Source organism: Fusarium musae, chromosome 1, assembly GCF_019915245.1.
Source record: "Fusarium musae strain F31 chromosome 1, whole genome shotgun sequence".
NCBI classification, from domain to species: Eukaryota; Fungi; Ascomycota; class Sordariomycetes; order Hypocreales; family Nectriaceae; genus Fusarium; species Fusarium musae.
Window position 1 is genome coordinate 3,256,575 of NC_058387.1, and position 15,713 is coordinate 3,272,287.

General features: G+C 49.8%; 7 protein-coding genes across 7 annotated transcripts; 4 read left to right on the forward strand and 3 right to left on the reverse strand.

The window, feature by feature from the left end:
• Window positions 1–321: 321 nt before the first annotated feature.
• On the forward strand, window positions 322–3,339 carry J7337_000977 (uncharacterized protein; the record flags this gene model as incomplete). The annotated part of the gene is made up of 2 exons (XM_044818722.1): window positions 322–1,231; window positions 1,280–3,339. 2 exons carry the CDS (start codon window positions 322–324, stop codon window positions 3,337–3,339), a joined length of 2,970 nt encoding a protein of 989 aa, XP_044686424.1.
• Window positions 3,340–3,631: 292 nt separating this feature from the next.
• Window positions 3,632–4,657, reverse strand: J7337_000978 (uncharacterized protein; the record flags this gene model as incomplete). The annotated part of the gene is made up of 3 exons (XM_044818723.1): window positions 3,632–4,288; window positions 4,341–4,565; window positions 4,655–4,657. The coding sequence occupies 3 exons, from the start codon at window positions 4,655–4,657 to the stop codon at window positions 3,632–3,634; spliced, it is 885 nt and encodes a 294-aa protein (XP_044686425.1).
• A 2,318-nt stretch (window positions 4,658–6,975) lies between these two features.
• Window positions 6,976–7,731, forward strand: J7337_000979 (uncharacterized protein; the record flags this gene model as incomplete). The annotated part of the gene is made up of 1 exon (XM_044818724.1): window positions 6,976–7,731. The coding sequence occupies one exon, from the start codon at window positions 6,976–6,978 to the stop codon at window positions 7,729–7,731; it is 756 nt and encodes a 251-aa protein (XP_044686426.1).
• A 726-nt stretch (window positions 7,732–8,457) lies between these two features.
• On the reverse strand, window positions 8,458–9,770 carry J7337_000980 (uncharacterized protein; the record flags this gene model as incomplete). Its single annotated transcript, XM_044818725.1, has 2 exons — window positions 8,458–9,522; window positions 9,579–9,770. The coding sequence occupies 2 exons, from the start codon at window positions 9,768–9,770 to the stop codon at window positions 8,458–8,460; spliced, it is 1,257 nt and encodes a 418-aa protein (XP_044686427.1).
• A 799-nt stretch (window positions 9,771–10,569) lies between these two features.
• On the forward strand, window positions 10,570–11,874 carry CYT1 (cytochrome c1; the record flags this gene model as incomplete). Its single annotated transcript, XM_044818726.1, has 4 exons — window positions 10,570–10,644; window positions 10,794–10,951; window positions 11,082–11,144; window positions 11,202–11,874. 4 exons carry the CDS (start codon window positions 10,570–10,572, stop codon window positions 11,872–11,874), a joined length of 969 nt encoding a protein of 322 aa, XP_044686428.1.
• Window positions 11,875–12,951: 1,077 nt separating this feature from the next.
• J7337_000982 (uncharacterized protein) lies at window positions 12,952–13,638 on the forward strand (the record flags this gene model as incomplete). Its single annotated transcript, XM_044818727.1, has 1 exon — window positions 12,952–13,638. One exon carries the CDS (start codon window positions 12,952–12,954, stop codon window positions 13,636–13,638), a length of 687 nt encoding a protein of 228 aa, XP_044686429.1.
• A 454-nt stretch (window positions 13,639–14,092) lies between these two features.
• Window positions 14,093–15,583, reverse strand: RPT1 (26S proteasome regulatory subunit 7; the record flags this gene model as incomplete). The annotated part of the gene is made up of 4 exons (XM_044818728.1): window positions 14,093–15,205; window positions 15,254–15,368; window positions 15,425–15,516; window positions 15,581–15,583. The coding sequence occupies 4 exons, from the start codon at window positions 15,581–15,583 to the stop codon at window positions 14,093–14,095; spliced, it is 1,323 nt and encodes a 440-aa protein (XP_044686430.1).
• Window positions 15,584–15,713: the final 130 nt, after the last annotated feature.

Sequence of the window (15,713 nt, forward strand, 5' to 3'; positions counted from 1 at the left end):
CCCACCTTGCCTTTAAGTCTTTGATCACGGCTGCGAGCCTGGCACCTTCGACCCGTTGATTCGGTGTTCAGCCGTTTAGACTAGAATAAACTCAGCAAAAGTATCCTAAACTTACCTACTACTTATCTAATGCTAAAGGTACCTAAATTTGCCTAAATCTTGTTGCCATTTAGGATCTATAGGGGAAGTTTAGACCAGTTCTCGCTTAGTCACCCACCTCGAGGCCCCACCTTTCAGTCAACAACCTTTCCTTCACTGTGCGATGCTTTTTTTTTTTTCCTGGTCGTTTTTTTTTGGAAAAGGTACGACATCTAAATCATCATGGCTCATGATTTAATATTTTCCGATTCCCCAACCCGCGAGCAACGTAAACATCAAGCTCGTGAGTTTGATTTGCTAGGGAGTGAAGATCCGGCCGAAAGCAACCCAGCAGCAGCTCGCATTGTCCTTGCTTTGCTCGCGCCTGATGTATCTGAGACCGTCCTTCAACAGCAGCTAGATCGCCGAATCCTGCGCGCTCTCGCTAGTGGCCGCCATGCCTCGCGCCTTGGATTCAGCTTAGTACTCACCAATATCCTCAAAGCGCTCTTTGGAGAAGCAAATCTTGCACAGACTAGATTCCCCAACCTTGGTTTTGGTGAAATCCTTCAGTTACTTACCAAGAACACCAAAGCCAGCGGCGGCAGCGTTTCTGGGCAGGAAGAGAGGGACATCTTGTTTGGCCGTCTGTTCGGACTTTTCGCTTTCATTGAATCCGGAATTCTGTTCGCCAATATCACAAGATGGCACCTGGTCCTTCGGCTCATTCTGGACCTATCTGGCAAAAAGCCGTGGATGCAGCCGTTATGTGGGCATCACATCCTTGCCGCCTTGAAACAGATGAACTCGCAGCAAGCACTGGACACTTTGAGTAAACTCGATGAAGCGAATGTAGCAAAGACACCGGAGGGGGTCGCAGTCTGGATCTTTGCGCAGACTAGATTTCCCGGTCTCAAGGTCAAGCATTGGCAGGTACCCTTTGACAAGACCACGATTGGTGAGCTCGTTGCGATTCTGCGAGAAAGCTTAAAAGATTCTGGTCTGGACGACATGGAGCCTAGCCAGCAGATCAAGCTTGCTGGCTGGAATCCTATACTGCACCCGGCCTGGAGTGTTATCTTGGAGTACTTTGTCAATGCGGGAGAAAGTGGACTCGAAGTGTTCAAGCGCTTCTGGACTCGTGTTGTAGATGGTGAGTCGCATGAAACACCTTTGCATAGTGGCTGCTGACATTTGTTAGACTCACTTTTCTCGCAACGTGCCACGGATGGCCAGAAATTCAGAGGGTTTCTAGTGTTCCAAAAGATGCTCCAAGGCTTTGTTGATCTTAGTGATCATATTGAAGCCCTCTTCAGCAAAAACTTCATGTCCTGCCTCATGAATCAAGTTTCACGAAGGGAGAGATATTTGTACAGAGCGGCGACCAAGACTCTTGCAGTGATCGAGTCGATAACCTCAAATCACAAACAGACACTTATTCCTATTCTCAAGTGCCTCCTAGGCAAGAACGGAGTCTATAACTTTGACGAAAGAACAAACACAAAGACTATACACAAACTTTTGAAGAATACATCCGAATCCACTGGCAAAACCATAAGCAAGATCATCCGAAAACCCCTCGACACGATTGCTCAGGTAGGCAAGGGCGAGGCTTCAGCCATACTCCGAGCCCACGTTCGTTATCTGTCAGAAGTTGGCAGTATGTGCAGCTCACCTGAGAACGTGCCGTTCCCAGAGAAAACCTTTTCAAGTGCCTCGCTAGAGCTCGCCCGACTGGCATACTACCAAACCACAGGCATTCCCGCAGATATCCTAACGGAGACTGTTCGTGAGATGTACCGGACTTCTCTTGCATCGGTGTTGGCTAAGGCCAGCGGAAGGATAGAGAGTTGCGATTCCGTATGCCATGTCGTATCTTCCTTGGATATCGGCTCGATGGTTTTATCCGAAGAGCTTAAAACGGCTGTCCAGCAGGCGCTATCAAGGATGGAGAAGCTGCGCAAGCACAGCAAGTCGGATGACACGAACAAAGGCCTTTTTGGAAGTATCGCTTTGTTGCATGCTGTAGCTGTCTTGCGGGTCTATAACGCGGAGCCTGATGCTATGGAAGACCTCGAGTTACTTAGTCAACATTCTGGTGATTGGAAGGAGGGCAAGTTCGCAAATGGCGATGGTGACACATCCGTGGCTCTCATCGAAATGCTGTTATCAATGGTCGTGCAGCCTTCATCTCTTATGAGACAAGTTACGCAGCAAGTGTTTGGGGCCTTCACACCACACATCTCTGCTGCAGGATTGGAGCTCTTGACCGGTCCCCTCACATCTGGCGAGAATACCAAGGGCCAAAAAGAACTGTTCAGCAATGGGGACGATGAGATGGAGGTCGATGAGGATGAGGACGAAGAAGGAACAGATGCTGATGAGGAGTATGACTCGGATATCGAGATTGATTCCGATGTCGAGTTCATTGATATCAAGGACATGAACGATGAAAGTGGAGAAGAAGAAGAAGAAGACGACGAGGACGAAGATGAAGACGAAGGTGGACCAAAAAGCAAAGGCGAATTCGACAGACCTGAGGACCTGGATAACGAACTCGAGAAGATCCTCAACAGCCATCGACTCGACAAGGACGCTGATGCCGCGTCATCAGAGTCCGAGGGTGATATGTCTGACTCCGAAATGTTCGCCATCGACGAGCAGCTCGCAGCAACTATCAAGCCACGCATTCAAGACCCCTCGAACAGCTCCAAGAAGATAAAGAAGAAGGCTAAGCAATCAGTCCTCAATTTCAAGAACCGGATTCTTGATTTGCTCGACATCTACGTTCGCAATGAGCGCTGCAACGCACTATCATTTTCACTCCTCTTACCCCTGCTTGACTGTATGCGAGCAACCAGCACCAAATCCCTAGCTGACCGTGCGAGCAAGGTCATTTCTAATTATCGAAAGTACCAGAAAAAGGCCATTTCTAACTTCCGAAAGAGTCAAAGACAGGCCACCAATGATTCCCAAGAGGTGCAGATTCTCGAGCCTGATGTCATGCTAGACTTATTACGCGAGATTCATAAGGCCGCCGGTCAGAACGACTCGCATGCGTACGCAAAAGCGGCCAGTTCGGCGAGTCTCATCGTGGTGTCGGCCCTTATCGCTGCGGACAAGACGAGAATGGATGACATAGTTGTTATTTATGCCAAAACGCAGGCGAACTGCTACTCTCAGGGGACGAAGTTGCAGTCGTCTTTCCTCGATGAGTGGCAAGACTGGTACCGAAATGCATTGCAACAAGCTCGGAACTGATACCCTAATATAGACATAATTCTCCCATAGATGGCATGAATTGAGACCAGCCATCCTAACTTTGATCCTAAATGGCAAAAAGGCTTAGGTAACTTAGTATAAGTTTAGGATTCCTTTGCTGTGTTTAGGATACCTTTGATATGCTTATTTTAGTACCTTATCTCAGGGCTTGATGGTTTCTGGCTCCCTGAGGGCCTGAGAATAATTCAAATGCCTGCAGATGAGCTATTAAATTCTATGAGCTCGTCATCGTGATAGTACAGGTGCCTTGATTTTTCTTAGCATAACTCGTCTAATCCTCCATCTTGTCATCCTCTGCATCCTCGTCTTCGTCGTCGTCGTCATCATCATCCTCGTCCTCGGCCTTTGCTAATCGTTCAGCCTCTTCCCGTAGCTCCTTTGGCACCTCAACATGTCGTCCCTTGGTAGGACCGTCAGGCCCACTGATCCAGGTCATCTCCAACTCGAAATCCTTGTCCTTGTTGTCCTTCTGCGCAATGTAGATGATGCGCGCAGCCTGCTTCACAGCTTCATCTAGAGTAATGTTACCAGCAGGTAGGTCAAGCTTCTCCAACTCGGCCTTGGCAGCCTGTCGACCCTTGCCTGTAGCCGCTCCGTAGTAACCCCAGTACATACCGCTGGGCTCGATCATGTAAAGAAAAGGACCGCCGTGCTTGCCCTCGACTTTGCCGCCAGCGCCAACCTTGGGTCCTGAGCCAACCTCTCCATCGACAGGGGTCTCCTCGGGAGTATCGTAGCCGCCCACGATAGCGGTGATGCCAAATGGTCGAACTGAACCGTACATGGTGTAGGCTTGAAGGTAGCCACCCATGCGGCTGGCAAGATCGGATGTGGGGATGGGGGTCTTGAAGTTCTGTCGCCAGCTCTGGGCCTCGTCGCGAGCGCGGTCAACGAAGTGACGTCCATCAGGGACCATACCAGAAGATACCTGGCGAGATTAGTACAAGCTCATCCTAGCCGTGGCAGGTAGGTCTACGTACAGCTCCGACATGGCTATCGATAGTTGCAATACGCTTGTTGGCACCGGGTTTTAGGAGCTTGGATGAAACGACCTTCTCGATAGCTAGGACGACACCATCCTTAGCTCGGATACCGATTGAGGTGCCGCCATTCTCTACTGCCTTGACTGCGTATTCGACCTGGAAGTTGCGTCCATCAGGAGAGAAGATGGAGTTGAGCAAATCATAGCCCGTGCCTATCGATGTCTAGAGGGTGAAAGACAAGCTAGGTCAGCACTTGAAGCTGTCTCTCAATGACGACAATCAGGCTTGAGCGAATGGAGGGGTTAGCTTACCATGATGTCCGAATTTTCTGATCAAGTGTAATAGCGTGATGCGCAAGGCAAGAGAAGATGGGGTGAGAATTGGTGAGGTGGAGGGGAGCTGTGTTGTCGAGATGTTTGCGACGGTATTGACTTGGAGCTTCCTTCACCCAGGCAGCCTGGAGCTGCGTGTTGCAGTTGAGGTATGGTACCTATCTGCAAGGCTGGAGAACTGATGCCTGAGGTGTGAATATCTCGCGCCACAACTAAGCGCCACGCTTCTTACGCCACATTCAGCTCAGCCTTGGGAGCTGGCGTGAAAGCGGGAGTGGCGGATCTATCTAGCTCTTCCCGAGTGCATCGATCTCCCCTGCAGGAGGAGACCTTTCATGGATCTGGACAGCTAGAGTCTAGAACTGCACATCAGACATCCATGGATTGCATGCAGTGGACCAGCTAGGGGAAGAAAGAAAACTCAGGACTTCGATCCTACACGATCAAAAGAGTTAGGTAACTTGGTATAAGTTGATGAGTACCTGTTGCTAAGTTTAATTTTACACCCTGTACGGATATCAAGGTTTGACGTTTTCTTGCTCCCCGAGGGCACCAGGTCTTGGGACTGGATCGACATAACATGATGTTTTTTTTCACGACATTCCTCTAGTACAAGTCATACATAGGTACCTTAGGTACCTATCACTCGTGGATATTTTTTAATACCTCATAGTGTCTGTCCCCCGCAACTTTGACGCTTTGAAAGACTAAGGGAGAAAGTGAGACCAGGCTAATATCGAGACTCAAGTTACCTACACACGCCGTCAAGTTTGCAGGTCTCTTGCCAAGACAGGTAAGAGCTTATAGCGTCAACAGTTGAGGACCAAAAATACCACTATAACTAACACCTTGGGGGCATAGGCATGACTGTTTCGTAGTTGGCGGTGAGTCTCACGTTTGTTGGAACCTAAGGGAGCTGAATACGGTAGTGAAAGATCCGTAGAATTTCCATCTCGTGCTACCTACCTAGGTAGGTATATTTTGATTCACAGTATGATATGCACGACCCAGAATGACTGAGAACGTGGCGAAACTGAGTGAGCCACGTCAAAGGAGATGATTCGAAAACGGAATGCAGATGGAACAGACGGCCATGTCGGCGTTAATAAGCTAGAGCATAAGGACAGTAATTAGTGTGTTACGCTCGCCTTGTGGCACAGGCTTATTGGGTAGCACAAGATCAATAAGACCAGGGTTTGAAGCTCTTGGAGTTGGAAGAGTGCAGTGCAAATCCTTCTGTGAAGGCGTGAATGAGGCCAGTGAATGGGGGGTATCGGTACCTCGACAGAGTATAGACATCTGGGAGCAATATTACCTGGGAGCGAAGATGAACAGACAAATGATGCACTAAAAGCCGTAAGTTTAGTGCTTGGAGGTGAATGGAAGTGGATGCTGTCATAAAGCCCATCATGTGCCTCTGTTAGTTGGATCTTCACTGCGTCATGGCCTGAGGAGGGTGCCTGAGCAAATGAATTGGCCCGGTGTGTGTCCCACGTTTCATGAGGGTACCTAGGTAGGTGCCTACCCCTCCATGTACTTTTTTGGATAGAAATATCCCCCGCGCTTCCATCACATACTCCTGAGAACACTCTTGATTCTTTTCATTAACAACGCTCGCGATTATTTGGAACCAAATAAGCATCATAGAGCGCCCCTGCGCTTCGAAAGTCTCATCATCTCACTTGAAAACTGCATAAAGAAGCCCCAAAAGATCCTCTCAGGCGTTCTTGTCTCCCCACTCACAACTCAGTGCGGTCCCTGCAACTCGACCCAACGGTCCACCGCTCTTAGACAAGCCCCTCAAAGTCAAGGCCTAATCAAGGGTCTTTTGAGCCAAAGAACAAGAGACGAACCTCTCTTTCTTGACCCAACCCTCTGTTATACATATCTCTCGTTCTTTCTCTATTGACCTTGTCTGCTTTCCTTTGACTACTTGTCAAAAAGCTTAGCTTAGCTTCCAAATATAACAAAGAACAAGGGCATCCTCCTGTTCCTTTCTTCATCTGCATTGCGCATGACCCCCGAAACACCTCCGTATATCGCTACATTTCGATTTCCTTGCTATCTCAACCAGACTTCCTCAAAACGCGTCGAGCTAAAATAAGGCAGACGAGCCCAAGAGTTACAGTCGCCGTTTCTTTATTCTGATATCAAAAGCAACAACTTGTCGTGCTCCTGTTGATACATATAACCGCACCACAGTTGGTATTCAGCAACTACCTTTGAACTCAATATCATGCATCAACTGCTAACAACTCTCAGAAACAATAGAACCAACCATGTCATTTTCTCCGTCCACCATGCAACAGGATGAGCTTGCTGCTCTCCTGGCTCGTAACCTCAGCTTCAACCCAGTTCCCGAGCCTGCCCCTGCACCACAACAAGAGCCCAAGGCTGATCATGCTGAGCCCATCATCTATACTTCAGTCCACTACACCCACTCTGCACACATAGCTCAAGCAGCTCAGCACCACGACGTGCCTCGTCGTGCTTCAGAGCCACCCCAGACGCAAGGACCCAGTGTTGAAGCTATATTGCAACACCATGGCGTTAATCCAGCTACTCTGACGCCCTCACAACTTCAGTTGTTCAAAGTTGCCGAGTCTTCCCAACAAGAGAGACTCATTGAGCTTTGGAACATTTGCCCTCCCGGAAACGGCGGTGATATCCCAGCTCTCGCCTGGAGTAGCACCACTGTGGAACATGAGGAGCAACTTGCCCGCTTACGCTACGAGCGACTGAACCAGCAGCAACAAGTCATGAGTCTGGATGGTACTCAAGTTCAGGCAGTTGATGGTAGGTGGGTTCGTAACTCAGAGCCTGAGGTCGAACCATACATGACTTCTGGCTACGAGGAGCTGATGCGAAGAGAGCGGGAAAGAGAGACTCGGGACAGCCAGCCCAGGAGCACCTATGGCCTCTACTCACACGCCACAGACCCTGTCTACATGGGCCCGGACTACGCTCGTGAACAGCAGTTGCTGGAGATGGCAACTCAGTACGGTGCTTACCAAGGATTCCGAGCACCAGAGGTGGACACTATGGATGTCATGTAAATAAACATTGCCTGTCCAAACCGAGCAGCAGAATCGTATGACCAGATGTTCAATGGTCAATCTACATAGAAGCTCGGGATGGCGATGGGATATCATATGAGGTGGACAGCTTGTACGCCAATGTGGGTACAGGCAAGAGATTTTTTTGATAGAGCCATCGGCTGTTAGTCATTGTTTGGGTTTTGTTGCTTAGTATGGTTATCAGGCTGCTGAATGAGTTTACCATGAGAGACTGGCTTCCAAAGGGGAGTGGATAGGGCGGCGTTGGTGGAACTTTCACTTTTTTTTTTTGCAAATCATCTTGCTCCCCTCCCAGTTTGCCCTCGTCAAGTACTTGCAGTGTATGCTAACAATTAGTTCTACCTAGAGAGTATTTGAAAGGGCGGCAGTTTTGTCCGCCACAGGTACGTTGTCCCTTTCAACGCCTGCTTTCCGGGCCTGCAACTCACTTAATGTGCTCCCTGAGTGTGGTGTTTCATATATGCTTCTTAGCAGCATATATATGCCAGGCACTCGCTCACTATGTACTTAACAACAATCAATAAGAAAGCATTCTGATAAACACTGCATGCTTTCGACTTCCTAAAACTGCTGGTTTACGTGTAACAAGTCACGTCCATGTCTTTATTTTGGCTGTCCAAGTTGTTGTAAAGGGGTATCAAATTCCATTTACGCCTTGCGAAGTGAATGGTCATCATCATGCAGTTCATCTATAAGTATCCATGTTTAAATTCCAGTCTTCTCGAGCTTCTTTGCCAACTCATCCACCTCCTTGTCCTTGACAGGAATAACAGGTTCCTCTTGAGCTTCCTCGGCCTCCTTGATCAGTTTCTCGGCTCGGTCCTCAGGCTCAATCTCCTCTTCCTCCTCTTCCTCTTCCTCTGCGTCACTGTCTGGCTCCTCAAGGTCCTCCAGCTCGTCAACACCCCATTCATCCTCGTTGACAACATCACCACCGAACTTCTCCTTGCGCTCCTCGAGAAGCTCCTGAAGGATGGGGATTGACTCGTCATCCTCCGTGAGAATGTTGCCGTTGATCTCAATTCGCTTCAAAGCAGGAAGACCGTCCTTGGCGGCAGTGGCGAAGGCCTTGATACCCTTGGAGGTGATTTCGTTGTATTGTAGACGCAGGGTCTCAAGTTTAGCATTCTTTCCCTTAGCCAGAGCATCTGCCACGAGGACACCACCCTTGGCACCAAGTAGGGAGTCACCAACTCCGAGCTCCTGGAGTGAGGTCCAGTTGGCAACAACCTTTGACAGAGCTCGGGCCCCAGTGACGGTGAAAGTGTTGTCTTGCAGGTCGAGCACCTCGAGTTCGGAGGCGTGACTGAGACCTTCGGCGAGAAGGTGAGAGATACCTTCTTGTCGAATACCGTTTTGAACCATCTTGATCACTTTGATCTTGTTGTGCAGCTTGTAGGCCTTTGCCCACGCCGTCATACTTCCATTCTCCAATCGGTTTCGGCCGCAAATAACAGTCTCGAGATCGGGAACTTCCTTCCCTTCCTTTCGGGCAGCCTCCTTCTTGGCGTGAAGCTCGGAGAGCGCATCGGCGATGAGGATACCAGCGTGAGGGCCCATGCCGTTGTTGTTCAGGTAAAGGTGCTGCAGCGGCACGTGGGCGGCTAGGAAGGCCACGAGAGGCGCTTGGACGTTCAACCCAAAGGCATTGTCGTTCAAGTTGATAGTGTTGAGCTTGGGAAGGTTGAGGACGGAGGTAAGCAGCGAAGAGATGGCGTCAGGGATCTCGCTCAGGAGTCGGCCGGTGAAGATATCGGCGAAGTTTGCGACCTGGAGAAGTGTATTGGTAAGTTATAGCAGCCAGGCAAAGGTGATGTTTGACGTACTCTCAGGTTCTTCTTGGTCGCAAGAACCTCACCAAGAAGCTTACAGGCGCCAACACCCAGAGTGTTGCCCAAAATACGAACTTCTTCGACGTCTGCGGATCGAAGAGGGGCAATATGAGGCTCGAGATCCTCAGCAGTGTCGAGCTTGAGGCCCTTTCCCTCGAGGGAAAAGATCTTATCGGAAGAAGCCATTCTATATTAAGTTGAGAAAAGAGAAATTTGCGCAGAATCGAACAGCAAAGGTGGTGACGACCAAGTCTGAAAGGAAAAGTCGGCGCTTTAATAAACACAAAAGAATGTCGCCGTTGTTTGGTGTGAAGATGAATCGAGTCAAGGTGGGGGTGGGGTAGCAGACAGAATTAGGCAGTAGTCAGGCTTCTTGATCAGGCTTAGAGCATTTCCTATCTTTTTTATGTAATTTCCCATTGCCATGGGCAGCAGAGCTACTACTTGCTTCGAGCAGCTTGTCAATGAGGGGGTAGGCTATGAACAGACAGGAATATAACATATATTGCTCATCTCATTCGATCATTTGAAGATGGCTTGATGGATTGAAACATCATACAAATAGTCATGAACCGCTTCCGTGGGATAATGTCGTTACAATTGTCATACCAAGTACGTGTAAGAAATACCTTGTTGCATACGATTGTTCTACGGTCCTATGCAAATACTTGTACTCACTAATAAACTGTCAGTATCCATGCACCAAACCGAACCCGACTTCAACCCGGGAGTCGGAAAAATTTGGAACGCTCACTCATCGGAAGTCACCTGGCCGCTCAGCCGAGCAAGGCGAGAGTGGTCGAACACGTGACATTGATCCGACCCGCATCCAATCAGAGCCGGCTTATTGGAACGCTCGATAGGATTTTGTCTGATGCTGCTAATGATCTCTGCTTGAGCCCTTTTGTCCTCCGACTCCGAGAACGACCTCCCCATCTCGCCGTCTCATATTCGATCGCACCAGCGACGGTATAGCTCGCCCATAATGCTTGCCAGGTCGTGTTTGCGCTCGACGCGCACCTTCAATGGCCTCCGGAACGGCCCTTCTGCTGTCACCAAGGTATGGCACGATCCTACCACCTCTGCCAGCGAGCTTCCCATTTGCCGAGATATCATAACCACCAACCTCAACACGCCCCAGCCACGCCAATCGCAAAAGAATGCGCCTCAATTGCATGTACACGATTGCTGACCCCATCTTCTTCCCAGCGTGCCGCTTCCTCGAGCTCCAGCGCCGCCAGCGATGCCTCTGCCACTCGATTGAACCTGGCTGCCGCCGCCTCGACTACCCTCGCCCTCGGCTCCATGGCCTGGTACTATCACCTTTATGGACCTGTTGCCTTTGCTATGACTCCCGCTGAAGAGGGGTACGTGATACTCTCGGTTCTTGATTGTTGTGTTTCTGGATCATCTCAATTTGGATGATGAGGCATAAATGCTAGCTATCGATGATCCGCACTGTTATTGCATCACCAATTGCTAACAGTGCCCATATAGACTTCACGCTACCAAGTACCCTTGGGTTCATAACAAGTGGTTCAAGACCTTCGACCACCAGGCGTAAGATGCCACCGATCCTGCTGAATACGCCGTGTCGAATTGCTGACCCCCTTGTAGTCTCCGCCGTGGTTTCCAGGTTTACCAGGAGGTCTGCCAGTCCTGCCACTCCCTCAGCCGAATCCCCTACCGAACTCTCGTTGGCTCCGTCTTGACCGTTGACGAGGCCAAGGCCCTTGCCGAGGAGAACGAGTACCCCGGTGAGCCCGATGAGCAGGGCGAGATCCAGATGCGCCCCGGAAAGCTGGCCGATTACATGCTGCCTCCTTACAAGAACGAGGAGGCTGCTCGATTTGCCAACAATGGTGCTCTTCCCCCGGATCTGTCTCTTATCATCAAGGCCCGTCACGGTGGCTGTGACTACATCTTCAGCTTGCTCACCGGCTACCCTGAAGAGCCCCCCGCTGGTGTCCAGGTCGCTCCCGGCATGAACTTCAACCCTTACTTCCCCGGTACCGGTATCGCCATGGCCCGTGTCCTTTACGACGGTCTCGTTGAGTATGAGGATGGTACTCCCGCCACCACCTCTCAGATGGCCAAGGATGTTGTCGAGTTCCTCAACTGGGCTGCCGAACCCGAGATGGACGACCGAAAGCGAATGGGTATGAAGGTCCTTGTCGTCTCTGCCTCCCTGTGGGCTGTCAGTGTCTGGGTAAAGCGATACAAGTGGGCTTGGTTGAAGTCTCGAAAGATCGCCTACGATCCCCCTAAGGAGGTCAAGGTCCGCCGCTAAAGGGTCAACATCTCAAAGTCTCATTTGTATACTAGTCGCCCCTAGAGCAGCTCCTTTGTCGGCGGTGGCGGGTAGAAAAGAAGCGTGGTCGTGGAAGGAAAGGTGGATGTTAGAGTGTAAATCAGATGAATCGTTTTCAATACCTTATTCGACAAACTACCTTACACTGGGAAATATGCAGGGCTGCTGGGTGGTAAAAATGTGAAAGCTCTCTGTACTCGTGGCCGCCAGTTTCCCTATCTTCAATGCTAGATATACATGATTCTCATGTCCTGATCTGAATAACCCGAGTTCATTGGGTTCTCATCACAAACCTTGGTCAAGTTTATAACGGCACCGTTCAACGCCACCCCAGACTTATATCTTATACTCCTTTATGCAGAACGGATTTCAGCTACACAGCTGACTGATGTGTCATTGTCAATACTCAACAGATGACAGTGATACCTGGTGGGTCTTGTCTTGGGCTCATCAGGATGCCCTGAAATGCCTTTTAGGGAGGGACTTTAAGTTTGTGTTATTTGCCTGAGATATAACTATCAGTGCTATCCTGACTGTAGCCTCACTTAATTCTATAATTCAAGTTGGCGAGAATTTATGACAAGCCCGTGAAAACGAATTCCAATGCTGCCTTCTATATCAAACCGTTAAATCCGTGAATGGCTCCAGCGGTTTGTTCACTTGACGTCCAAGGTTAGTACAGGCCTCCTCCCTTGTCATTGGACGATAATCAGCTCCATAGTAAACATTCAATCTCCACTCCATTAACCAAACAGGAACCACTTTTCACTGAGGTACCTACCTAGGTTACAGCAGGTGCCTAAGTTCTTTTAGTTGACCAGTCACTGTTGCTCCTCTTAACCACTCCCCTTCAATCCTATTTGGTTCTCAACCTCCTCCTCTCACCTCCACGCCCTCATACTGAATTATTGTCTTGTTCGCCTTTCTTCTGGAGCCACTGGGATACTTCAGTAGCGTTTTGTTCAGTGTCAAATCTTGCCTACACTAGTTTCGCTGTCATACTCAATCTTGCCTCGCTACACATACTTCGTCAGTCCTGGCAAGGACCACACCACGATGCCCTTCGTTGGAGAAGACGCCCACGCAGGACGCAAGCGACGATGGAGCGACGATAATGAGCAGCCTAGATTGTCCCTATACCCTTCAGAGGAGGCCAAGGACTATTATATTCTCGACCAACTGTCGGACTCAGCCTTGCGAAAGGTCCTTCCGGTTTCTAAGCGAACTCGTATTGCTGGCGACGATATTCACATCACAGACGGTCTCAACGCTTCGAATTTCTCTTTCAATACGCCCCACCGCCGACGGCGCTCATCGCAACTTAAGATGCTGCCGGTGCAGCCCGCCTTTGCCAAGTCTCAAGTGACAGGCGCTCTGCTTATTCCCTGTAACATCTGCCACCGCAAACCAACCAAGAAATCTGATCTCGACTCCTTTGCTAATTGTGAGGGATGTGGCCAGCGCACTTGCTTCATTTGTATCAGAGAATGCCATGGCTGGAATCTGGATGGTGGCTCTGGTGTCTCGGAGCAAGAAGTACTTTCGAGGTCGTTCCACATGGATGATGTTGATGATGGACGGCAACAAGAACAGAACGATACGAAGAACGGAACACGGCAAACGGACAAGGGATGGAAGGCTGTCGGACACCGGGCTGTTATTTGCAGTCGGTGCAGTATTGAGTGTGGAGCAGAAGGAGACGTCGCATGCTTGGGCTGCTTCTCCCGGATGGAAGGCTCATGAGTCGGAACATGCATGATATTACGGGACTTGATGGATGAATAATGATGGTTTTCTTGGGCTTAAGCTGGGCGCACACATCTGCCTTAGGTAAGGTAGTTCTGCAGGGTATTTTGAGCGACGCATCTGCTCTGTTGGATGGTATGGAAATGGACTCATATAGCACGTTAGCGTTCATGGGCATATCACGGGAACGGTGTTTCGGTTTTTAGGACCTTGATGGTCTTGTTTTGTAGCATCCGGATTGTAAGTGAATCACGGAGTAATTTCACCGTAGATAGATTCTGCATGTATCAATATGGCATCGGGAGCACAACAAACTAAGTCATTAATGCAATTCACTTTTGAGCATGCTTGTAGAAGCAATTTGTTCATTGTGACGTCTATGTTCCCGCCATCCAATTGCTCTGTATTCATACACCGCATTAAAATACACCTTGCCTTATGGTGAGTATGTCTAGTTGTACTGCATATACGTCGCCGTCGAGTTGAACTTGAGGTTACCCTTGATGACTTTGTCAACTGCACTGAGGAAATCCTTCTCGGATGCAACCTTTCTCCTTGCGCGAATGGCATACATGCCGGCCTCGGTGCAAACACTACGCAGCTCAGCACCAGTTGCGTTGGGGCAGAGACGAGAGATGAGCTCCCATCGGATGTCCCGCTCAACCGACATGGATTTAGCGTGGATGCGCAGAATGTTAGCTCGGCCCTCAAGATCGGGCAGTGAGAACTCGATCTTTCGATCGATACGGCCGGGTCGCATGAGCGCAGGGTCCAATGTAGAGGGTCTGTTGGTGGCAAACATAACCTTGATGTTTCCACGAGCATCGAAACCATCAAGCTGCGTAATAAGCTCCAGCATCGTTCGCTGAACCTCGTTGTCTCCACCAGCACCATCGTCAAATCGAGCACCACCGATGGCGTCGATCTCGTCGAAGAAAATGATGCATGCCTTCTTTGTACGGGCCATCTCGAAAAGCTCCCGAACCATTCTTGCGCCCTCGCCGACATATTTCTGAACCAGCTCACTACCAATAACTCGGATAAAGGTGGCGTCTGTTCGGTTGGCAACAGCTCGGGCGCAGAGGGTCTTTCCGGTTCCAGGAGGACCATAGAGGAGGGCACCCTTGGGAGGATCGATACCGAGGTTGACGAAGCGCTCAGGAGACAGTAGAGGCATTTCGACAACTTCCCGTAGCTTCTCAACCTGCTCCTTACAACCACCAACATCGCCGTAAGTGACATCGGGCTTCTCCTCCACCGTCATCATTGTAACGCTCGCATCAATTTTGGGCGGTAGGGGAAGCATAATTTGGTACTTGTTCCTGTCGACACCCACGCGCATGCCTTCTTCGATGTCGGTAGGACTGACTCGCTCTCCAAGCTGGACAACGAATTTTGCGATTTGCTTGACGTTGATCACATATTTGCTCTTGGCCTCGTCGCCCTTTTCGTCAGCTATGATTTTCGTGCAACGTGCCACCTGGAAAGGTTGCTCTTCAGACATTCGCTGACGGTCGGCGGCGACATCCCATAGATGGGGGGGCGCGAGTCCTGTGTCGGATTCCTATTCATGTTAAAAGTCTGTCCTACATTCGCAGAATTCCCGCCCAACCTTGACGCCGATCTTCTCATCGACACTTTGTTGCTTCTCCTTGATCTGCTTCTCGAGCTTCTTGATAGATGTACCATAAGGCGCGGCGCCGTACGTCTTGAGAACCTGAATATCCCTGACGCTGGTGTTAGCGTACTAATCGCACTCTCATTTCTAGGAGGGCATTCGTACTCGTCTGTTAGAGGTGTGATCTTCTTCTCTTCTACCTCATCGTCGGCAAAGTTCTTCTGGTACTTCTCCCAGTTGGAGCCGGTTGCGGAAGGCTGTTGCTGGCTGTCAGTATGGGATAGGACACAACGAAGCTTGTATGCCTGCACTGGGACTGACCATGATGAGGACCGCGGCTCTCCAATCTTATAAGAGTGTTTCGAGGGTTTTATATGAGGGCTCTGTATTTACGAAGGCACTGGTGGATAAACTATGATCAAAGAGAGTCGAATTGTTGCTGGTGTGGTCGTGA